This window comes from Toxotes jaculatrix, chromosome 9 (genome assembly GCF_017976425.1).
Source record: "Toxotes jaculatrix isolate fToxJac2 chromosome 9, fToxJac2.pri, whole genome shotgun sequence".
NCBI classification, from domain to species: domain Eukaryota; kingdom Metazoa; phylum Chordata; class Actinopteri; family Toxotidae; genus Toxotes; species Toxotes jaculatrix.
In genome coordinates, this window is record NC_054402.1 from 17,070,294 (window position 1) to 17,094,960 (window position 24,667).

At 40.4% G+C, this 24,667-nt stretch overlaps 1 protein-coding gene across 3 annotated transcripts in view; it reads left to right on the forward strand.

Annotated features, from left to right (window-relative positions):
- Positions 1 to 24,667, forward strand: part of si (sucrase-isomaltase (alpha-glucosidase)) — a 60,109-nt gene that overhangs the window by 29,975 nt on the left and 5,467 nt on the right. For all 3 annotated transcript variants that reach the window (XM_041046169.1, XM_041046170.1, XM_041046171.1), the window contains exons 20-45: positions 192 to 316; positions 668 to 756; positions 1,052 to 1,101; positions 1,673 to 1,864; positions 3,892 to 4,041; positions 4,141 to 4,347; positions 4,530 to 4,684; positions 5,569 to 5,737; positions 8,539 to 8,635; positions 9,282 to 9,394; positions 9,716 to 9,841; positions 11,521 to 11,649; positions 11,859 to 11,975; positions 12,121 to 12,183; positions 12,399 to 12,515; positions 12,629 to 12,719; positions 12,884 to 13,022; positions 13,693 to 13,826; positions 14,035 to 14,069; positions 14,717 to 14,833; positions 20,061 to 20,209; positions 21,025 to 21,109; positions 21,267 to 21,323; positions 22,219 to 22,343; positions 22,737 to 22,825; positions 24,380 to 24,429. In XM_041046169.1, the coding sequence (XP_040902103.1) occupies positions 192 to 316; positions 668 to 756; positions 1,052 to 1,101; positions 1,673 to 1,864; positions 3,892 to 4,041; positions 4,141 to 4,347; positions 4,530 to 4,684; positions 5,569 to 5,737; positions 8,539 to 8,635; positions 9,282 to 9,394; positions 9,716 to 9,841; positions 11,521 to 11,649; positions 11,859 to 11,975; positions 12,121 to 12,183; positions 12,399 to 12,515; positions 12,629 to 12,719; positions 12,884 to 13,022; positions 13,693 to 13,826; positions 14,035 to 14,069; positions 14,717 to 14,833; positions 20,061 to 20,209; positions 21,025 to 21,109; positions 21,267 to 21,323; positions 22,219 to 22,343; positions 22,737 to 22,825; positions 24,380 to 24,429 (2,970 nt within the window). The remainder of the gene's footprint in view (positions 1 to 191; positions 317 to 667; positions 757 to 1,051; positions 1,102 to 1,672; positions 1,865 to 3,891; positions 4,042 to 4,140; positions 4,348 to 4,529; positions 4,685 to 5,568; positions 5,738 to 8,538; positions 8,636 to 9,281; positions 9,395 to 9,715; positions 9,842 to 11,520; positions 11,650 to 11,858; positions 11,976 to 12,120; positions 12,184 to 12,398; positions 12,516 to 12,628; positions 12,720 to 12,883; positions 13,023 to 13,692; positions 13,827 to 14,034; positions 14,070 to 14,716; positions 14,834 to 20,060; positions 20,210 to 21,024; positions 21,110 to 21,266; positions 21,324 to 22,218; positions 22,344 to 22,736; positions 22,826 to 24,379; positions 24,430 to 24,667) is intronic.

The following is a 24,667-nucleotide window of genomic DNA, read 5'->3' on the forward strand; positions in this document are numbered from 1 at the left end:
TTTAGAGTTAGTGTAATATCCTGTGTTCAGTGTGTTTGTTTGGAAAGAAGTTAAAATTGGATCCAGACTTGTGCAAAATTCTGACCACTGCCCTAATCTTGAAGGGGGTGTGACAGAGATTGTCTTCCCCAGAGAGCAACGCATGGAGAAATTTAATGTGAGTTAACAGATTTTGTTATCCCACTAATCAGATGGAACGGCTGGCAGACCGCAGGAACTATGTTGATATGTATCTACCAGCAGACAAGCTTGGTTTACACATCAGAGGTGGTGCAATCCTCCCTACCCAGAGACCTGATGTCACCACCACATACAGGTACACACACACACACACCCTTGTTTTACTGTATTCATGGGGAACAGCCATTGCCATAATGTATTCCCTTGCCCCTTGCGCTAACCTTAAAGATCAAACCTATACCCACCCCTAACCTTAACCTAAAAATAACTCTCCTCCCCAAAGCCAACCCCAAAAGAGCCATTAAAAATTGTGGGGTCCAGCATTTTGGTCACGTCTCAACATCACCTCAATATCTTAAACAATTTCAACAAGCTTTAACAAACAGTAATTACAAAAAAAACTGTCTTCTGTTACATTTACTGTAATTCACAAATGCACATGTTTGCACAGATGTGTTTGGTAACCATTTGATTCACTGAATCCTAGCCGGCGAAACCCCATGGGCTTGATCGTTGCTCTTGATGACAACAACCAGGCAGCTGGAGAGCTATTCTGGGATGATGGAGATTCCCGAGGTATTGTTGCGTTTCTCATTTTGTGCCTGTTTGTGTGTGTGCAAATGTGTTGGTGAGTGTGAGACAGAATCTGCATCTTGTTATTACCACTCATTACAGCCGTTCTTTTATGAGCATCAAATGGAAGCTCTTATCTTGTCAAACACAAAGAATCACGAGTCAGTGTGACTGTTCAAACACTGTCAGCTCAAACACTTTAACAAATGAAGGTCAGTTACTCTACTGTGTGGAAAATGTATTTCTGGCATCAAAGCGAGGTGACAAACATTAACATCTGCTCTTTCTCTTTTTACAGACACTGTTGAAACAGGCAACCACATCCACTACACGTTCTCCGTTGTCTATGTAAGTTTCCCTGGCATCCATCTACACCCTCTCTCAAATCCAGCCCACATATTCCTTCTGATCTGAACTCAAGTTCAGAGTTTAAATCCACCAGAGACTTTCCACTTTCCCAGTCCAGAACACGAAGCATGATTGATCCATGTTACACTGTTAAAGCCTTGTTGGATCAAGTACCCCATGTTCCTGCTTCACACAGCCCTGAGGATTGCCTTGCATGTTTAATGTATGCTGGTGATGTTCTTCCCGGGCATTAGCATTACACTGGGGTGGGGGACGTACAGACTGGAAATCTATTGGAACAGCTGTCTGACTGATGGACATGAGTTTGGGGAGTTTATAAGCCCAGTATACTAGATAACAGCAAGTGAAGTAAGCTGTGACGTACACTGGAATAGACTATCTATAAATCTGTTCCTCTATCTATTCAAAACATCAGAAAAGAAAAAAATAATGTTACATGCTGCAGAAAGTAAATTTAGCAATAGCAATAACAGCAAGAATAATTTGAGAGCATGTAATTACTTTAATGCATTCAAATCAGGCACATAATTGTGTGTCCTCTGTCTTACAGGAAGTACTGACAATGCAGGTGACCCATGCTGGCTACAAGGACCCTAACAACCTTAAGTTTGAGAGCATTACTGTCCTCGGGGTGTCGTATCTTCCTCTGTCTGTCTCTGTGACTCATGTTGGCAGCGGAACACATGGAAACTCCACCACAGTGGTGCCGAACACCAACATACAGTACGATGGAGGCAAAAAGGTAAACGCACACGTGCTCGTAGACATCGCCATGCACAGATGCTAAATAAAAACAACCCTTTTTTTTTCATGTCACAGGAAATCAGATTTACTTAAAAGTCATTTAAATAAAGAACACAATGTAATGTAAAATTTCTCCTTACACTTTCTAACGTGTTATTTTGCTTGCAGCGAAGAAGCTATAGATAATTATGATGTGATTCTGTTTTTAACCTCAGCTGTACAAAGCATTATAGCATCTTTCAGCTCATTATTTTGGTCTGTTACAGCTTTGTTTCCAACCTCAACAGGTGGCATATCCACTACACACTAATGACAAAAATGACAGTCGACAGGCAAAGTTAGCAACTAGTTAGTAAATGAGGAGCTGATGGAGACTAGACCACTAAGCTAGACTTGAAAGAAATGCTAATGATGCTCCATGCGTGCTGGATGGGTAAATAGGCAACTGTTTGCTAACAAAATTGCCATATCAACTTTATAATATGAAAACAAAAAAATTAATATCACAGCTTTAAAAATAAATTACTACTACTTATTACAATTTGTTACATTCTTGGCTTTTAATCTACATTCAAATGAAAGCAATCTATGTCTTGTGGATTGTATTAGTACCATAGAATTCATGAATAATGCAACAGTAAGCACTACTTAGTCATTACGTATGAAAAGCCCTCACACAAGTTTCCATTTTGTTGGGAAACTGTTGCTGGACAGATGCAGGGTGAATGAGCTCTGCAGTGGCTATCCTTGAAGGCATCCACCATTTGTTTCAATAAGACCAGGAATGAAACTATTACTGTACATTGCAAGGTTAGCTTCTAAGTGTAAGGAATGGTAACAGTTTGTATTAGGGGAGTATCGTAAAAGCTTTGTGTTTGTGTGTGTGTGTGTGAAAAAGGAGAAAGAATGACTAAGAACAATGATTCTACAGTAGGTCCCAGGGTTATGAGCAAAAAGTAAGAGTCTAAAATGTCAAGAGGTTTGGTTAAGTAATACTATAGATGCTGTGCTTTTGTGTGCTTGTGTATGTTTGTATGTGCACGTGTCCATGTGTATATGGCTGTAGTCGTGCTTGTGTAGATCCTCAAGGTCTCTCTGGTCACACACACACAAGCATGCATTTATCAAATGACTCTCAGCGGTAATCATTTCCTGGGGGTGAAGGGTAAATGTGCTGTTAAGCCTAAACTTGGGCTTGTCAAGTCCATCAGTCTTTATATGCCTAGTCCGACTGGGCCTTGAATATAGCTCACAGCCGGCAAACATCATTAGTTCAATATACACTGATATAGAACAGTACTTTACAATACATGAGTCACATTGGCTTCCTGTATTTTATTTCATTTTTTGAATTCACAGCATTATGCTTTTTTTAAACCATTTCCTGCTAACCGTATGGCCTTACAGTTTTCTATATTGTTGTTGTACAGCGCATGTAAAAGGTCTCCCTTTTACTGTCCCTGTGTCCTTTCTTCCTTTCTCTTCTTCCTCATGCGAGTCTCTTCTTTCTCTCTCTCCTCAGTTTCTTTATTTATCCCTCTGCCCATTCCTGTCTTTGGAGCCTCTTTTCTTCTTTCTGAATATGACTTCTTGTGTGCTTGCATAATGCATTTTACATAAGAGAACTGATGAAGCATGATTCCAAAATTAAAGGACCCATGGAAAAAAGAAAAAAAAAAGAAAGACATATCCTGGATGGCCTCTCACCAGCTGAGGATGCATCAGATGGTGACTGTAGTCACTACAGCGAAAGGGGCTCCCCAAGATATGTTGCGGGAATGACTCATAATTCCCGGCAGAGGCTGTTGAAACAGCGAGGGAAATTAACAGCTGTGTCTTAATTGATAGCACACGCAACGTCAAGCACACATTTTGTCTCAAGCAAGCATGTCTGCGCTTACTTGCATAAGGAGATTGTTCACTCCAAGGCAACTTGGGAAGAATGTTACCACAGTGGAATTCTTGGATTAATAATTCCTACGATCGCCCACCTTTTTCTTTCTGTACGCTTCGTCACATACACAGGTTCTGTTCCTGACTGGCCTCTCCCTGACCCTGGGGGAGACCTACACAGTGCAGTGGGAACTGGTTGCAGAAGAGTACCAGCGCTTTGACTGCTATCCAGAGGAGAACTCAGATGAGGCTAAGTGCAAGGCCAGAGGCTGCATCTGGGCGGTGAGTAGTGACTCTGATGATATTCCTATGTACTTACTGTATACATATAATCTCTATATTCTGAAAATCCCTATGCTTTACCTTTGTCCCCCCACTCAGCCAAGCAACACCGAACGTGTTCCTTGGTGCTTCTATCCAGAAGACTATGGATACACAGTTACATCAGCCACAGAAACCAACTCAGGCATGACGATTGATATCACTCGCAACAAGAAATACAGGAGCAGTGGTCGCCCAGCCTCACCAGACATTGACACACTCCGTGTCGAGATCCTTTACCACGGCAGTCACCTGCTGCAATTCAAGGTGTGTATTTATTTGTTAGAAAGTAATCGGTTGGTAGTGGTGCATTCTTTTGAATATCAGCGTGAGTGTCTTTGCCTACGCTCCTTCTTTGACTGCTTTTCTTATTCCATCCTGCTTGCCTACTTCACATAAACACACACATACACATTCACTGACACACTAATATCACCTTCTCTGTCCAGATCTGGGACCCAGCCACAGATCGTTATGAGGTTCCAGTGCCACTGTCGGTTCCCGCTGCCCCTGAGACTGACGAGAACAAGAGGCTTTACAAGGTCCATATTACCAACAACAACTTCGGCATCCAGGTCGTAAGGAAAAGCACAGGGACCACGATGTGAGTATTTCTCCTGTACAACTGGCTCAGATAGGCTCAGGTTGTTGTTTGCAGTCTTTCATTAAAAAAATATATTGGCAGTTTTGTTTATGATTTGGTGTCTCTGTGAGTCATGTTGGCACGGGAATTGATTGTAAAATTCAGATTTTCAGGACAATCTTGAAATTAATTACTTTTACCTTCGTGGGGCTTTCCTGGTTAGATAAATGTTAAATAAATAAATTCGTTACTCTTATAATCATTAAGGAAATTAATATGCATTCCACAATTTATTTTGTTTTCACAAGCATGATGCAGTCTTTTCTAATTGTTCCTTACAGTGGCCACTATAGGGCCCTCAGTCACAAGCTAGATGTGGCCAATATAGATGCTCCTGTTAACAAGCAATAAAGTCAGACATTGGATAAAAATGTATTTCTGCTATTTACAGGCAAGAGGCTTTTTCTTTCCCCCTGTGAGATAAAAGTAACAATGCTGAGTCAACTGCCCTGGAAGTGTTACCCAATCAGATATACTCAGGAAAGTTGCCCCGTGCATCAGCGACTAAAAGTAGTTTCCTCCTGTTCAGCGGTCGTGATGATGTCACATGAAGCAGTCAAGCATCAGGGAGTCTTTTCAAAGCATTTCTTTAAGCTGGGGTGATATTATTTTGTTGTTAAGCCTTGCCATGTTTTTTTTTTTTTTTTTTTAGAAGTGTCAGTTGAAATTTTACTAATTAAAATTTATGAAGTATGTGGAAGCGATGCCTGCAGTTCCTACGGGTTATTATGCTTATTCGTGTCAAACACATTGTGAATAACTCCCTCTGACAATAATTCCCTCTCCCTGTGTATCTCTCTCTCTTTCCCTCTTTCACTGATTTAATCCTCTGTCACTTTTCTCAGTTGGGACTCCTCTGTGCCAGGTTTCACCTTCTCAGACATGTTTATCCAGGTGTCCACTCGACTGTCATCAGAGTTTGTCTATGGCTTTGGAGAGACAGAGCATCCCACCTATAAGCACAACCTCAACTATCACACCTGGGGTATGTTCTCCAAGGACCAGCCTCCTGGTGTAAGTATCACAACAAAGCACATAGTGTAACTGCACACACACATGCACACAGGTGAAAAACTGAGCACAGATTCTGCTGTTATGATAGAATGTATGAAAGGAATGTTTCACAGTAATGGTGTCCATGAACTGAACTTAATTACTGTTTACAGCAACAGCAGATTTTTTTCCCTCCTTTTTCAAAGATAGACATGTTCCATCAAAACCAATTCTGTGCTTGTTGTGGAATATGAAACAGAACACCCTGCTCTGAATGTCTTTAACATCATACCCTCAAGAGACTGCAGAGGTGACTTGTAAACAACCTTCCTGCACAGTATGTAAACTTGTCTTTCTCTTGCTTGTGGCACTTTGATGTGGTGCTGTTGATAGGAACGGCGGTTATAGAGTGTCATCGTGTTTTCCCTACCGGTGTCAAGGCCAGACAGGATGAGGTTTCCACCTGCATCAGCATTATCAAGCCTAATTGCTGAGCTGTCAAGATGGCTCCACAGGGTTCAGGCAAATGTTATGGGGGCCCTCGGAGAGCAAGGGAATCAGAGCTAGGGGGGAAAAAAAGAAGAAGAAAAAGTGTGAAAAAAACAGAATGACATGGACTGTCTGGACTCTTCAAATAAGAATTTGCCACACAAACTTTTTTTTCTTTTTTTTTTGGGATTAGTTTATTGCAAATTAGGTCACAGACAGAGTAGTCATAGTCAGATTATTACATACTGCAAAGCATTAACTTATAGTCACATTACTTAAAGAAGGACTTAACACTGAATCCACTTTTTTGAATATGTAAATTATGTGTTCAGCACAGTAGATCAATTGATACTATCAACTGATCCTCGTCCCATCCTACAGTGTTCAATACTACAGAAGTGATTTTCCTTTTTCCAGGTTATGCATGAAAGTCAATTGCGACCTCTCCACTCGCTGGTATAGATGTTAAAAAGAAAGCTAAAAATGTAACTACAGGTCTATGAATTATGGATGGCTGCCAGATCTCAGCAATAAAACAGCTGAGATGTGTCAGTGTAGAAAGTCAGTAAGTGTTAAAAGGGTTTTAATGGATTTTTTTTTTTTTTTTTTTGAATGAAGGGGAGGTGTTCAAGCAAAAACGGGTTAAAATTCTCTTCACTGTAAGGGCATTTTCTCTAGACAAAAGCTGTTATCCAGGTAATTGTTAACACAGGCCAGAATGTTTACTCTTTACCCACCACCGCTGAGTACAAAGAAAAGAATCATTAACCAACCATTACACAGAAAAGCAATGTGTAATGCACTGCATTGCATATCACAACAACAGATATACAATGCAGTGCATACTATCTGAGGCCACTCTAATGGATCTTTTTTGTTGTTGTTTTTGATCAAAATCTGCACAGTCATAGCCACAAGGATACACAAGTGCAGCAACATGAAAGAAAGAAATTGTTTGAGGTTGAACAGACCTTCAGTCAGTAACTAAGCTTTGTGCCGTAGAACATGACGGAGAATATAAACAGAAAGGCAGCGAGTAAATTGCTTAATTCAGATCCTATTTTATTTTATAAGACAATCCATAGTCAGGCTATTGCAGTCCATGCAAATGGACCTAAAATGTGTCAAGAAAGACTGACAGAGAGAGACCAAGAGAACACTGTCAGTGGCTGTCACTTGTTGTTAGAAGAGCTTGGAAGAGCTGATGACCTTTCTCCTTGTTGAGTCAGGCCATCACACAATGTAGCAGGGCCACAAGGACACACAGACACAGACACACAGACACACACACACACACACACACACACACACACACACACACACACACACACACACACACACACACACACACACACATATGCACGCACATAGCAAGAAAAGCACACATCCAAACAAAAATGACACAGAGGCAGAGCCGCTCCTCAGAGCCATTATATTACAGTTTAACAACTTCTTATGCGCCAGAAGTGTAGGAGGCTGATGGAGTGTGACATGCCCATGAGTTTTCCTCGCAGGACGGTGACATGTGAAAGTGGCAGATTTCCTGTCCCCTGCCACCTTTCTATCTGTTCCTCGTCACCCTATCTGTCTAGTCCTATCCTCATCTAAACACTGAAGACAACAGTACAGAAGGAACACTGTGAAACTCAGCTCACTCCTGCCAGAACAGTGACATACATCTGCAACAGACAGATGTTTATTAACATGAGATAAATGTTACAGAAAATGAAAAGAAAAAACTAAAAGACTGCCTTCAGGCACTCAAGCGAATTGATTTCTAACCATAAACTTTTGATAAAGCACCAAAAGCTCTGCTCTGTTAATAAGTTGCCAAGTTGAGTATGGTAACCACCCAGCTACAGTTTTGTCATTAATTTTAATGTTCTGTATGCTACATTTAGGACTTCCTGATTTTGTTATAGCACCCGGCAGCAACTCAAATCCCCAAATAACCTCCCAGCTCTCTGTTGTTGTCTTCAAATTCAGGCCAGTTTACAGCTTAGTTTAAAATTTTAGGGGATTTAGGGGCACTGTTGGGTGCTATAGCTAACTTACAAAGTGTGTCTTTAAAGAAATGTTTTAGCCGGTGCACAATAATACACAACAGGAAACAAGATAGTTGTTGGAATATTTGACAGCACTGGGAGCAAGCCTACTGAGGCAGTGTTATGTCATTCCCTTAAATGCAATAAGAAGATGCCCAGTTACATGTAAAGGGAAATGTTCATGAATAAACAAATTGGTGCACAAGCCAGCATTTGTACAAACCACAGAAGAGACCAGTATTCACCCATCTCACACTTTCTCTTTGATTCTCTGTCTCTCTGCTTCAGTACAAGATGAATTGCTATGGAGTGCATCCCTTCTATATGGGCCTTGAGACCACCAGTGATGCTCATGGTGTGCTGCTGCTAAACAGCAATGCCATGGGTGAGAGATGAGACACACAAACACACACATACACAAAGTCACTCACACACACTTGTGCATACACGTGCATTGCCAGCACGTGCACATATACCGTATGCAAATGTGACAAACCATCCTCACGCACATCATCTCAATTACATATGTGGTTAGCATGTATGTATTAATGAGTGAGGCCATTTTCCATGTTTTGAGCATGTCTTTTGACAAGGAGTCTTATATAAGGCCAACACAGCTCAGTAAGTGCTTTCTGCTCATCTCCACTTGAGTGTATTTGCATATTTAGCAGCAATATAGACTCTAAAACACACAAAAAATATCATGTATGTATCACATACACACACTTGTATAACTATACATTTTTCACTTTGTGAAACAGAGTTGAGTTGCTCATTCTGTACCAAAGTCTGAATCTATTTCATTTCATTCATGAAAAATGGCAAGAAATACCTACTTTTTAAATGTATTCACACCACACAAATTTAACATTTTAAGCACTAAAGTGTACATGTGCCACACATATAACAATCACTCACAACATTACAACCGTTAACTGGTTTTAAAGTTGTAATTCATGGGTATACACTCATACATACCACTTCATGTAAATTTTTATGGAACATAAATCTCCTATTTGTTTTGCGTCCAGATGTGACTTTCCAGCCTACTCCAGCTTTAACCTACCGAACTTTGGGAGGCATCCTGGATTTCTACATGGTCCTGGGACCGACGCCTGAGATGGTGGTGCAGGAGTACACTGCAGTAAGTCTTCTTGGACCTCTGGTTTGTTTGTGTGTATATCTGTGTGCACTCATGTGTGTTTCTGTGCCTGTGTGTGTGTATGTGTTTCTGTGCCTGTGTGTGTGTGTGTGTCTGGCCCTGAGCCGCTGTTGATGGACTGCAGCAGCTGGGAGTTCCTCGCTTCATTGCGCTCTCTCATTTAGCCAATCTAAACACACACACACACACACACACACACACAATCAAACAAACACTTTATGGACACTGTCCCGTTTTCCTGCAAAACAACTTTTTTCAGTGCTGAACTGTTTTGACTTCCTTGTTTGTTTTTCTTCTTAACAGCTGATTGGACGACCTGTTCTACCTGCTTATTGGTCTCTTGGGTTCCAGCTCTGTCGCTATGGTTACACCAATGACAAAGAGATTGAAGATCTATATGCAGACATGAGATCAGCGGGTATACCCTATGTAAGTGCCCAGACAAGAACTTTTTTCCAAGATATCAGAAAAAACAGAAAAAGATACTGTCAGCAATCAAAAAACACCACAAGAAAATACAAATTTTCAACTCATGTGTTCCCATCCAAAGTTAGATGTAGGTTTCACTGAAACAAATCGACACGCAGGGCAACATAGCGTCAGCTTTTATATAACTGTCTGCCCCCACTACAACAAGCTGTAAAGGGAGAAGAATTAACACTTTGAGTAACGGATCATGATTTTTATTTTTTTTAATGTTTCATCTGTTTAATTTTAATTGTGATAGAAAATATAAAACTTAATGTATCACAACTTCATGAATGTCAGCTTCTAAAAAAGAATATCACAGGACACAATGCTGATGCTGCCCACATACATCTTATCAAGTTAAATTCCACTCTGTTTACCTGCTTTTGCCGAGGCACTGATCTTATTCAATCAGTGCTGTGGCACAAGGAATATTTTCATTGCTCTCATCTGAACAAATGTAATCTGATAGCCTCTTCTTGTACTTTGTACAGTGCAGAGGCATGCACTCAGTGGAATAGACCAAGCTAAATCCAACACAGTATCTGACCATATTTTACAATATGTTTCACTGTAAGCGAACAATAACTACATAAAACTAAATTAGATAAAAGTTATTGGGATGAAGCAGAATGGAGACATTGACTTCATGGATTACACTGGGTACATCCAGTTTAACCTAATGAAATCTGACCTCTAATTTCATTTGAAATCCATTCCATGGTAGGTTTCTCAGGCTCTAGACGTTTCAAGTTTGTACCGGAAACAATAACTCTCTATGACAGTGAAATATGGGGTTCACATTTGAATAACATTTTTTGCCAAACAGTAGAAGTAACCAAGTTTGTAATAAAAGACAAAGTAATATTCATCTCAGAGAGCACTGTGTCTAACCATGGCAAGATGTCCCATGTGGAAACAGGCCAGAATCCCACCCTTTTCATCATGCAGAAGAGAATATAAGCAGTTCCTTCGATAATCAAGTGATCTCCAGTATATGCTTCGACAAAACCCTAACCTGCGAGGAGCTGACGTCAGCCATGAAGCATCCAGCAGCATTAACTGGAATGAAAAAAGCAGAAAATGCAGTTACTTACAAAGGCTGCACATCAGCTAGGTTTTACAGACTAACCAACCTTAAATTGCCAGACACACCTGGCAGCCAAAGCAGATGAAATTTTGCTCTCACTGTAAGAGCAAATAAAAGTCTTTCTTCTCTCATATCTCATGTGTAGGATGCCACATGTTAAGACAAACTTACCAGATTTTCGTATTTATTAGCAGCAATCTGGCATCTTTGTTTCAAAATGTACGATTGTTTTTCCCAAGAAAGTTGTTTTTACTAAGCAGACATTCATTCATTCAGACTTTAATTACTTCCACATAATTTACCAGCTCTGTAAAATTCTAGGAGCTGAATATGCAGAAAACAGTCATCCAAGGACAAAAGTGACATGCACACGCTAATAAAAAACTCTTTTACTGTGATTTTGTCATTCTGGTAGCATAAAACACAAAGACCTGAATTTATTATGGAAAAATAATGCTTTTTAAATTAATGTCATGTGTTGTTGTTGTTTTAAATTTTAGCCTCATTCTGATATTTGTAATAAAACTGTTTTAACTGGCTTCTCCTGCAGGATGTGCAGTATGCAGACATTGACTACATGGAACGTCAGCTGGACTTTGTCCTGGACCCAGAGTTTAGAAACCTGCCTGCCCTGGTTGACCGCATGAGAGGAGAGGGGATGAGGTTCATCTTCATTCTGGTATTGACTTTATATCATAAACTACTGATATAGTCACATGATTGGGTACTCAAGGATCAGCAACCATAGGACCTGTGTCAATATTTTACAGCAATATTACAGGTGTCTAAAGTTTACAATATATCTATGAATGATAAATGACAAATGAACTGAACTACTAGCCACTCTCTGCTACTAGATACAAAAGCATTGTGTGTATTTAATTCTAGGATCCAGCCATCTCAGGCAACGAGACACGTCATTACCCTGCCTTTGTGAGAGGTACAGAAGCAGACATCTTCATCAAATGGCCCAAAAACATCAGTGACGACATTGTGTGGGGGAAGGTAGGAGGGAATGGATGGCCAAACAAACAAGTGGAAAAATACACAAGCATGTATTGATTAAAAGACAATGACAGACAGATTGATGACTTTTGCATAGTGTATGGCAACGTGATTCAAAATCTTTTTTTTCCTTTTTTTTTTGCAGGTCTGGCCAGATTATCCTAATGTCACAGTAGATGAATCTCTGGACTGGGATACACAAGTAGAGGTACACTATTTTCCATTTTCACCTGACTGTCTGATAATACTTTCCGATAATACATATTGGAAAAACTGCCTAAATATTCCAGCTACCAATACATAGTATCTGAAATTGCCCCTTATGCCATAATTAAGCAAATGCAGTGGGAAGCAATTAAAATGCATGAGGTCTTTCGGTTTTCCTCATTTCATTTCCTGATCATTCGACTGTCCTATTTCCAGCTTTACAGGTCTTACGCTGCATTCCCTGACTTCTTCCGCAATACAACAGCTGTATGGTGGCATCAAGAAATCAAGGATTTCTATGAAGATACCATGAAGTTTGATGGCCTCTGGATTGTGAGTGACCTGGAAGAGAAAATTCTAATGAAATTACCTTATTTGCATTCCACTCTTTGTCCTGCCTGACTTTCTTTTGATTTCTATATTATACTGTCTGTCTTCATCTGTAGGACATGAATGAGCCTGCCAGTTTTGTCCACGGTACAGTTGGAGGGAAGTGCCATGGTAATCCACTTCTAGAGAACCCTCCGTACATGCCACGTAAGACACACACAGTTCTTTTTTTTTTCAGTTTTCCTAATTTTGTAATGAGGTTATTAGGCTATAGCATCAATGTTAGCAGCATGCCCTTAAAGGATCCTATATGTGTGTTTTGCTTGTGTGTGTGTGTGTGTGTGTTGTGTGGTTCAATGCACTTCCAACAGCCTTGGAGTCCAAACACCTTGGCTTAAACCATAAGACTCTGTGCATGAACAGTGAGCAGATACTCAGTGATGGAAAGAAAGTCAGACACTACGACGTCCATAACCTCTACGGCTGGTCCCACACCAAGCCTACCTATGAGTAAGTGAATACGCATTCATATCTGTGCACCTGTGTGTGTGTGTGTGTGTGTGTGTGTTTGCACAATTATACTTTATGCCAAATTCTGTAACTTCTGTAGTTGATGTTAAAAGTTTAAAACATCCATGTGCGTGATCCCAAAGAAATGTGTATCTTTTGCCCAGATTACATTAGTAAGAATACAAATAATTTTAATAATCACAACCCGGCATAATCTGATCACAGATCAGATGTCGTTCAAGAGAAATGAAAACAGGGAAAGCAGGATCTCTCATGGCAAACACATTCGGGAAGAAAACGCAGCCACAGGAGATGCATAACCGACATCTTCCAGCTATCCACAGAAATATGGTCTCATCAAATCTTTATGATAATAATCACTAATGTGAAACTTCATTGGTCCTTGAGGTAAAATTTTCTTCTCACCACAAGAAGGTCAGATTGCAGAGCCTGGGGATGCTCGGCACCGCTGGCCCTTGGGCCCAGGTGCCTTAGCTTAGGAATGATTTCATTTTAGCACTGTGGTGAATTTAACAGTCACAATTAATTAGTTAATTCGCTTCTAAAATGAACGTACTTTATTTAATAGGAAGAAGACACTGCTTGTAGCTAGTTCATGTGTGTGTGTGCTATTTCCATGAGTAAGACAAATCTGTTTCTATCTGTGCAGCGCCCTGCTGAATGTGACAGGTAAAAGAGGCGTAGTGGTGACGAGGTCCACTTACCCTTCCAGTGGAAAATGGGCTGGACATTGGCTGGGAGACAACTTTGCCAGTTGGGACCAGCTTTACAAATCTATTATAGGTATAAAAAACATTAAACTGTAAAAATGATTGTTTGGTTAAATCTTGGTACTTATGATTAGTAATGCTTATCTGAATTGTAACCAGTAATCTGACAACATAAGGGTCTTGCATACTTATGAGAATGGGGTGCTTTAAAACTGTGTAACACAGAAAAGAAAAAGGAATGTTTAATTTGGAATAACTTCCCATTTTCCTTTATTCTGCAGGCATGATGGAGTTCAGTCTGTTTGGCATCCCTTACGTAAGTATCATCATCTGATCCTGGTTTTGACAAGGCATAATCTTATTGATGTGACCTTGTCCTCTCTAAGTAGATTACAGCCTCCTGAGTGATGTTATTTTGTTTTCGAGACCCTTTGATCAAAGGACATCTTAAGATACAACGTGAAGCATGTCATAACAAGCCCCACCCCAACTGAGAAGGCCTGGCGCTTGTCTGTCATGACCCATACAAGTCCCTTATTAATTGAGTGGTCATTGTTGTCCTCTGTCTTTCCTTCTTTGCCCATGTGTCCCTTTGTCATTTCTGTCTATCTTTGTCCTCCTGTCCTCTTTGATCTCCGCAGTGTGTCTAATAATAATAATTATAATCTGACACCTTATCGATCCCTGTATGGAAAATCATTTGCATGCCCACAGCCCAGCCACAGGGTTAGACACACAGCAGCATCACTCACTCTGGCAGTGTCATACTCAAGGACACTTCAGGAACATGATGCTTGCAACAAAAGTAGTGAGACAACCCCCACACCCCCGATACTTGGAGAGTGCTTATTGTAGCCACACTTGCACCTGCAACATTGTGCCGACAATTTTTTTCTTTCTGTCCATCTCTCTCTCACACACACACACACGCTCTCTGTCTCTTTGTCTGTCAATCTTTTTCAGACTGGTGCAGACATATGTGGGTTCTTTAATACAGCTGAGTATGAGATGTGTCTTCGCTGGATGCAGCTGGGAGCCTTCTATCCATTCTCACGCAACCACAACGGCAAGGGAAACCCGGTGAGTGAATTCAAAACAGGAGAACAACACTCCCAAAGAGATGTACTGGGCCATAACCCATTTAAATTCAGTGTCTTATCTAAAAATGGTTGCGGGGTTGCGTATTTCATGCTTATGGCTAACGAGGTGCCATAACTTGACTCAAACTCAAAATTGTGTCAAAGTTGTGCAGTCACAAAGGTAAGAGAAAGAGAATTGGATGATTGTACTCCTTATGGTAGGCCCTGTGTTTTGTTCTTTTTGCATATCAATGAGAGTATTTGTTCTACTACTGCACAATCTAAAGAATTATGAAAGGATAACCAGAGAATTGAAAATAAACATAATTTTATTCAATAATCATCCACAATTCTAATTAATTTTTAAAAAATAATTTATTTAAGAAATAATTTTAGAATCATGGGAACTCCTTCAACCCAGAAGTGTTAATAGAAATTAGGCAATGCAATACAAGTATTCTCTATGAGCATGCTCTGCTTTACAACTCAAGCTAAACACTTTCAAAGGGTATAAGAGCTGATTTCACTGGCTTTAAATGGTAGGACTGGAGCTCATTGTGGCCTGAGAGATGACACAAATCTGCTTTAGCGACCATATTCCTGTGCTTTGAAAATAGGGGCTTGTGTTGCACAAACGTTATACAAAAAACACTTACCAACACTCCTGTTGTTTGCAAAAAAAATACAAACCAAGCTGCTTTCTCAACCATTCCCTCTCTTAATCTGCGTCTGACATATAAACACACACATGCACACACAAACACACAAAAAGATAGACCTGTTTGGTGGTGTAGTGTCGGTGGCATTCATTCCAGCGGTGACCTTTAAGAGCGTTGGAACACATCTGAGAAATCCAATAACGCCCGTCCGGAGATCGATCCCACCGGGCGAAATTTCTCTGCACTGGAGTCTGCAATACTAGACAGGACACAGTTGTGTGTGTGTGTGTGTGCGTGTGTGGGTGGACGTGTGTGTCAATGCCTTTGCTTTTTAACGGCGTGGAATGGGGATTATAATTGAATTCTCAAGGTGATCTGGGCACCACTGCACACCACCTAACCTCCACTCTACACACACACACACCCCATGATTCCAATCATTTAATAATGGCTTGCAAATGGGTGTTTAAACATGGAGAAAATTGACAGAAAAAAGTACACACACGGCAGGAGAGGGCGGCACAAAAATGACAGTTTGAGAGGAAGAGATAAAGTCAGTGAGACAAAAAGTAAGAGGGATAGAGAGAGGGACCTGGTGGGAGAACAGTCTAGGTATTTACACCAAACAGGAGAAGAACAACAGAAGGAATGAGAGGAAAAATACTGACAAGCAAATATAGATAACAGAGCAGGGAGGGGGAGAGAAGTTCATAAGCCATGAGACAAAGGAAGTGAAAAAAATGATGAGGGATAAATTTGATGGGGAATCAAACGAGATGCTAATTTAGCAAGTTAAATGGTGGTGACACAGGGTAGTGATAAGGATGTGTGAGCTGGGACAAGGCTGAATAAACAATTTACTGATGTTCAAACACCTGCGACTGAGTCAGAAAAGGGATAAAGGGATGTGAGGGACAAGGGTGTTTGGTCAAAGTAGCAAAAAGAGATGGTAGAACAGGGAATCAGTGTCATCTCTTTATGTCGTCTACTGTAAAAAAAACAAAAAAAAAAAAAACAAAGAAAAACTTGTTCTTTTTTTCAGTCAGCCATATAAAAACCCCAATCATCAGATAGTCAGTGACTGTAACCTCCACTCTGCTTAACAAGGCGTTTGACAACAAAGTATTAACATCACAAACCAGACTGGAAGGTACACAAGGTCAGAGAGAGAGAGAGAGAGTGGAGAGAGAAAGAGAGAGGAGAGCTTTTGCAGAGTCATTCCCAGAGCTCCGTCACGCCTAGTGTCTCTTTGCCCTCAGACAACTTTCAGTGTTGACCTCAAGATAATTTCACTGCACCAGCAATATTCTGCAGTGTCCACAGTCATATAAGAACAATGCAAAATTAATTAAACAAGATATATTCTCCGCCGAGCCTGTTTCAGCAGCGTAGTCATATTCGAGCCTGTATATTATTATTCACCCAAAGGGACATATTATTGTTCTTCTAAATATATTTTCTTTTTCTGATGTGAGCTCTGCAATGCAAAACAGAAACTCAAAGGTTTATGAGATGGGGCGAGGGAGTAGATTGCAGACAGATAAATGAAGAGAAAGACCAAGTAGAGGAGAGAAAAGATGAGAGGGGCTGACACAGCCAGATAACCTCATTTTTCCTCGAGGCCGCGCGTGTGCGTACGTGCACACACACATACATATCTATCTACAATCAGTGTGTGTCACAAGGCCTTTTGCCACTATAAATGTGGCCATAAATTAGGTGAATTCATAAGATAAATTCACTGTCTGCTTCTCACTCTTCAGCACTCCCTGCTCGCATCTCTTCATCAATTCCTGCTCTGGTTTCCCTCAGATGAAAAGTCTACCTCGAGGGCCCAACAGACAGTGGTATAGCTATCAAGTCATGCAATATTTGTGTGACTGACTGGATGTTAAAAAGTATAAACCAAGTTTTTGGGAGATTATCTGGTTGAGGATCTGAGCTCTTGTGTTATGACAGAATCAATATCAAAACTGTCATTTATTTTTTTGGTTAACTGATTAGTCATTTAGCCTATAGAGCATCAGAAAATAGTGAAAAATGCTGGACACATTTTCCCGGAGTCTTCATATTACTCCTTTTGAAACCACAGAGTTTTTGCTTTGCTCTTGAAAGCAAAGAGACCAAACTAACTTTGCACATAATAACCATATATAAGAGTAGGATGCTGGTATCTTAAGTTACTGAGAAATCCAAAATATGAGGCAACTCGTTATTGATCCTGCAACTCTATGACTATTCAGCTTTTCACAAAACTGGGGAGATGAGTGTCTTTGTCAGCTGTCTAACCAGACCTGTGTGCTTCAGATATTCCACCAGTGCATTAGCTTCCAGCAAAGTACCAGCAAAGTGTAACTTAGGGGACAGTCTTTTTAGTTAGTATTTAAGTTATACCTGAGCACAGTTTCATATGTAGACGTGGTCCGTGAAGTCAAGGCACCAGTAGGATGCAAGAGTAGCAATAATATCTAACCTGTAATCAGTTACCATGCGGCTTTTCTCAGAATCGTTGCACCAGATCCCAGCACAGACACCACGTGCGAATGAGCAAATGTTTCCTATAGTGTTTCTTTGGGTTGGTGGGCCATAATCATCTATTGATATACTATATTAGTGGACATTCCCACATATATGTAAGATGTGATCTTTCAAAACCCTACCTCTTGGTGTCTGTGATATTCTTCTTCTCTGGTTATGATGAAAGACGGTGGCACACCACCACAGCAGGCCCCCACGTTAAATCATTTGTGACAAATGCAAGACCTGTTAATGCTCAGACAGAGAGAAAAATAAAATAGAGAAATGTCTTAATAAATCAGATTTGAATTTAACCTTGGGCCTGAAGCTTAAAGCAACAAAACTGCCTGAAGCTGGCCCCAAAACACGATACCTTGTCTCGACTAATCTGGTTCAGGCTGGGACGCAGAACTCTACTGAGTCTGAATTGACTGTATGTACTTTTTCTAATTGTAAAAGCAAAGCAAGGTTATACACACTTATTCAAAGTCATTTGATCAGTCTCTCTAGCTGTCTCTCTCTTACACACACACACACACACACACACAGCTTATCAGGGTGATTACTTACCAGTGAACACATCCGATTGTAAGGCATGAGGTACAAATGGAGGATGAAAAGGCAGGCAGGTAGAAGAACTCCTGGGTTTCCAGATAATTACAATCTTGTGAATTTGCTCAGAAAATTAAATAATAATCTGGTAAACTCCTTAGGTCATAAGATAATAGAAATGTTCTGTATTCAATCATGTGCTGTTAGGCCTGTACTTAGGAACCACTGGGCTATGGGTAATAATTATTATCAAATCTGACCCAGCTAAACTGCAGCTGGGAAGAAAATGTCTGTCATTTCATTACACTCTGTGGTGATTTTTATGATTACATCTTACAATTTTTTTTTTCTTAAATTGAAAGACAGGAGACACGTACACACAGATTCACACCTAACTCCATAACACAGAGACAGAATCCTCCCAAACACATGCATATGCACACTCCTGTGCAAGTCCAGCACACACACAAACACACACAAACACACACAAGGTATCATGGGGAGGAGCATATGGTGATGACACGCTTCAGCTGAAAATCTTCACAATCTTCATTGTGTGTGTGTGTGTGCGTGTACTTACTTGACCAGGCTGATTATTGTCCTCGCTACAGTTCCAGAAAATGTGCTAATACATTTATAGTGGCCCATATTTACAAAAGTACACCGTGGCCTCTTTCTCCATCCTTGTCTCTTAAGGGGATGTTACACTTGTTGGCAATTAATATTAGGTAAATGTCAGCACAGTGTGCGGCAGAATAGGCTGAGCATCATTTATAAGTGCATACACAGGCCGTTTGAGCATTTCCTCTTCCTCTAGCTACACACCAGCCTGTGTTGCTGTCAGTCTCACCTCATGCCTGGAGTTATTCATTTTCAGCACTGTTGTGAAATCCAAATGGGAAAGAGTCAACCCTGCAAACACAATGACAAGAGAAGAGAAATGCATCTGCGTGTAAATGTACATTGATTTCACAGACAAATCTAAAACTAATACATTCAAACTCTGCTGGCTTTTTTTTCTGCATAGCCCTGCATACGTCTCTGTGTACCTGTTCTTGTAACTGAGAGAAATGAACCATAGCCGGAGCTTTTGAAATGGATATCTATTGAAACAGTGAATCTGTTTACGCAAACACTGAGCACTTGTCTCTAGCTACACGTAAACAATCTCAGTCAGTGGATGTTGTACAGGTATTTTAAATTTTATTAGTTTTTTACAAGCACATCCACAGTATTTTATTTCCCCACAGTAACTCTAAAGTTACCAAGGATAACTTTAGAGGCACTATCATGTTCTTTACTGTATTTGGTGAAGTTTACAGCTGCAACTTTACCCTCAATACTTTCGGACAATATCATGTACGTAGGCATCAAGTGCATATTCAAGACCCTGAAAACAGGTGGAATTTGTCACAACAAATAATTAACATAGACATTTTTTTCTTTTTTTTTTACTATTCATTTTGGTTAACCTGTCTGTAACAAAATTTCCTCTGTCAGAGACAAGACCCTGTTGCTTGGAATTCCACCTTCTCCGAGGCGTCCCGGGACGTCCTGAACATCCGTTACACCCTCCTGCCCTACCTGTACACACTGATGTTTGAGGCTCACACCAAAGGAAGTACAGTTGTCAGACCTCTCCTGCATGAGTAAGCAAGGACACACAGCACACACTGGCTTTTCTGCTAACATCATGGCTCTTGCATTACATGTAATCACTTAATCAAATCATTTACTTGTTAACAGCATGGATCTTTTATCCTGATTGCTGGCAAGATAGCCTGATTTTATACTACGCTGTTTCTCATTAGTATGCAGAATGTCATGAGGTGGTTGCTGGACTAAAAACCAATTTAGGTAGAGCTTTCATTTTAGTGCTTCAACACGTTTTCAGCACCACTGTGTTTTAATGCCCAACTCATTTTCAACTGGTTGGAATATGTTACCATCAAAGCCTCCCTTATTAGCCACAGATGTTAAGTTAAATGGGAGAAAATAATCACCCTCTATTAATATATCCTTGCATTTTTCAGTGAGGTTAGAAAAGCTGGTTTGTGACATTTGCTCATTTGAATAACTTGACAAGGTAAGAAAATTAGAAGTATGTTCTGGGCTTCAACAACTGCCATTAAGAAGCCCTTGAGCAAGGCACTTCAAATCCTGTGAGACTGTGTGGAGGCCAACTGTAGATGACACTGTCTGCACTTGGCATTTTGCAGATGTGAATGTGTGAAACTTTTTGAAAAAAAAAAAAAAAGAACAACATATTTATTCATTTTAAGAGACTCTTACAAAGTCACAGATGGTATTTAAGGAGCTGGCAGGGTTATTTGGCTTGCGTCTTCAAATCATTGAATTCTGAATGAGTACTTAAACAGTCGTCTGGCCTGAGGAGACAGGAGAGAGCAATAGAAACATTTATTTTCCAGTCAGGTTTAATGGCTTCTTTGTTGGTGTGTCACAGGTTTGTGGAAGATAAAACTACATGGGACATCTACAAGCAGTTCCTCTGGGGACCCGCTCTACTTATCACCCCTGCCCTCGACCAGGTATAAGCACGCATACAACACTCTTTAGCTTTTTTCTTTTTCCCTGCATAATTTGAGATATCATAGCTGCAGGTTTTCAATCATTTCAGGGAAAGCTGTCAGTCCATCACCTCTGACCTGTATTTCTATTTTGGGTAACTGACTTTGTGATTGACAGGGAGCCAGGAGTGTGGATGGCTATGTTCCAAATACACGCTGGTACGACTTCCACACGGTGAGTCTGTGTGACCGTAACAACCAGAAAACAATTAGAAAGACAGTCTTCCCCAAAACCAAAGCCTGCCCTACCCTGTCTTGCATCTGTGCATTCAATCACACCCCTGGTGTAAACAATACAGTAGATAGTGCTGAAGCAACATTGCAGAAAGAGGTAACAGCATCTGACTGGCTGATTAGTATATGCATAATGTGGATGTACTTTGATAATTTCAGAACACATAAAAGTACATCTGTGCACCACTTCTTGTGATGAGGATTCAAAGCACTGAATCAATGAGGTGCTTTACATCTAAACATCATTTTTACAAAAAAAAAAAAAAATGTAGGCAGACCAACACAAAAAAGACACTAAAACCACAACTACAACAAAAAGCCAAATGACAAAGTAATAAGGGACAACATCATTAAGGAGACGCAGCTCAATAACTGCAGAAGGTGCCTTGATGACAAAAGCAAACATCCAATCAGTCTGTCTCTTTCTAGCTAGGGGACTCCCCATCTGTTGGACAGCATGATAAAGCCAAACAAAACATAGGAAACAACAGCTTAAATGGGGCCATGGGATGGTGGAGAGGAGTGGTTACTGCCATTTAACTTGTCCCCTCAGCATACAGAGAGGATCAGGCTGTTAGACAAAAGGACCAAGGACAAAGTGGAAAACACTGGAATAATGAAGTTATCAAAAACTTCCTTTGATGTGTAATAAATTACATAAATGTTTCAGATGTAGCTTTTATAGATGTCATATATTTTACTGCATCCTTTGTGATTTACCAGTGCACAAATGGCAATTTCCCACAAAGGAATTGTTGAAGAAAATGAATCAAAGTTTAATTACCTACAGTATTTCTAGTAAGTTCACAGTATGTAATTATTGCTGCTTTCATCAGGCCAAAAATGTTGGAGTGCGCAGACAGATGGTTAGCATGCCCACACCCTTGGACCATATTAACCTTCATGTCAGAGGAGGATATATCTTACCCTGGCAGAAACCAGAGAACACTACATATTACAGGTAAGTGCTCACACATCATAGCTGACACATCATGACAGCGCACAGCTACAGGTCAGCAGCCTGTGTGTGTTTTCTGTCTTCTTCTGTCTTCTGGGTACTACAGTGTTTGTATATATTTCTGCTGTGTTTCAGTGTTTCTCTGTTAAAAGGTAAGTTGCCATGTATGACCCACTCTCATGGAAATGAATGTCATCTGTGATGGTTAGTGTGTGTTAAAGAGGCAGTGAGAATGAAAAAGAGAGGCAGTTAGAAGGTGATGAGTGTTCCAGCAGCGGTGAGATCAGGTGGATCCCCCCAGCAGGAATGTTAATGTATTTGTCCTCAGCAGCAGGTATTAATAGACACTGTCCTTTAGCAATCTGCTATAACCCTTTCTACCACCTTCCGTTTCAGTCGGAAGAATCCTTTAGGACTGATCGTTGCCCTGAGCGACAGTGGAACTGCTCAAGGATCGCTCTTCTGGGACGATGGAGAAGGAATAGGTAAGTGAAAAGTCACCCTTTAACACCCAACCAGACACACACACACACACACACACACACACACACACACACACACACACACACACACACACACACACACACACACACACACACACACAGAATATCATGTCCTTTCATGTTTTCACGTGTATTTATGGACTGATTATTCATGATCTTCATGAAGTTATTCATGAAGAGTCAGTGCAGGTAATTTCCTTTAGCTGGTATAGTATTTTTGGTTTTGGACCATGCTGGCGACATGGTTCTATTAATGGCGATCTGTCTGAACCATGCACCAGTTTGGTCCGGAATGAAAGATGTCAACGGCTATTGGAATTGATGGCCATGAAATTAGCACATACATTAATGTCCCCTTAATAATGAATTATAATGCCTTTGATGATCCCTCTGTCTCCAAACACCATTTAGGAGAAAAAAAAAGACTTTAGAATAAAGAAATTTTACAAAAAAAAAAAAAAACTTACTGCAGACAAAAAGTACTAAAACGAAGGTTGTGTTTATTTTTTGATTTACAGATTAAAAAAAAAAGATTGTTGGTGTTTCAGTGCCATCATTCAAAATTTGCATTAATCTATCTATGAAAGGAGGTTTGTAAGTCAGGAAGTGAAGATTAACATGAAAGCCTGCAGTATCCCAGTATGTCTCATATGCTCTGTATGCAATATAAGAAAGCAAGCTGTTTTTACAGTGTATCAGTTTCTCCATTGATTTTATCAGATTCACATAGTCAGCTACAACGTAGTCTCTCCCCACTTTTGTGCTCGTTCTCACACACACACACACACACACACACACACACACACACACACACACACACACACTGATATATGAACAGAATCAGCCTCTGAAGTGCTTCTGTGAGAAGATGCACTCCTCTGTGAAAGGCGTGTTTGTGTTGGGACAAAGAAGAGAGGGAGAGATAGAGAGAGAACGAGGGATGACAGAGAAGGGGAGTGACAGAAACTATTACAGTAATTCCCTGTGTCGCTGCCTGGAGATATGCTCTCCATCACACCTCTTTTATCTGCTCTCTCGCTCCTCTCTTCTGCGTCTCTGTCTGCAGTATAGCATCCCTGTGTCTTTCTTGTTTGCTTTGCCACTCGCTTTAGCGCCAGCTTACCTGTATTATCTGCTTTTCGGCTGTATTTTTCTTTTTTCTTTTTTTTGTTTTTTGGAGTTCTGCAGTTTTGATTTTCACTTCAGAGAGGTTTTTTTTTTTTTTTTTTATTCATGCAACTACTCAGTGTTTTGTTCACTCATTAATGAAGCCCTTCAATACATGACTTACTCACTGATCCACTTCATCAGGTGATCACTAATTTTGTCCATCCAGTCAGTCAGACAAGTATCAACTCAGGCCTGTGGTCAACATGTCTTATCCATACTGTTGCTCTCTCTCTCTCACTCTATCGCTCGATCACTCTCACTACCTCTCTGTCCGTCTGTCATTCATTCAAATAGTCACACACCCATTTTCGCTGCCCCTCCATTTTCTTGCTCTGTGTGTAATTTACTCTTATTTTCTCTCCTCAGACATAGTTGAGAGAGGACAATATCTGCTGACCTCCTTTGTAGCAGGATCGGTGAGTTCGAGGGCCAACTACATGTCAAGTCTTTTTCTCTTTTTTCTCTTTATCATCATTATTGTTATTAATGCAATGAGACTAGAGAATACGTCCACAATTTACCATGCAACAGGGCTGTGGTAGGTGGATGTCAAAGGCTAACTGCTGGAATCCATTAGCACAGGATTTATGTCTAGCTCTGGGGTGGTGATTTGAATTTAACTTTTACTACTTTTGCCTGCGACAAAGCTCTGAC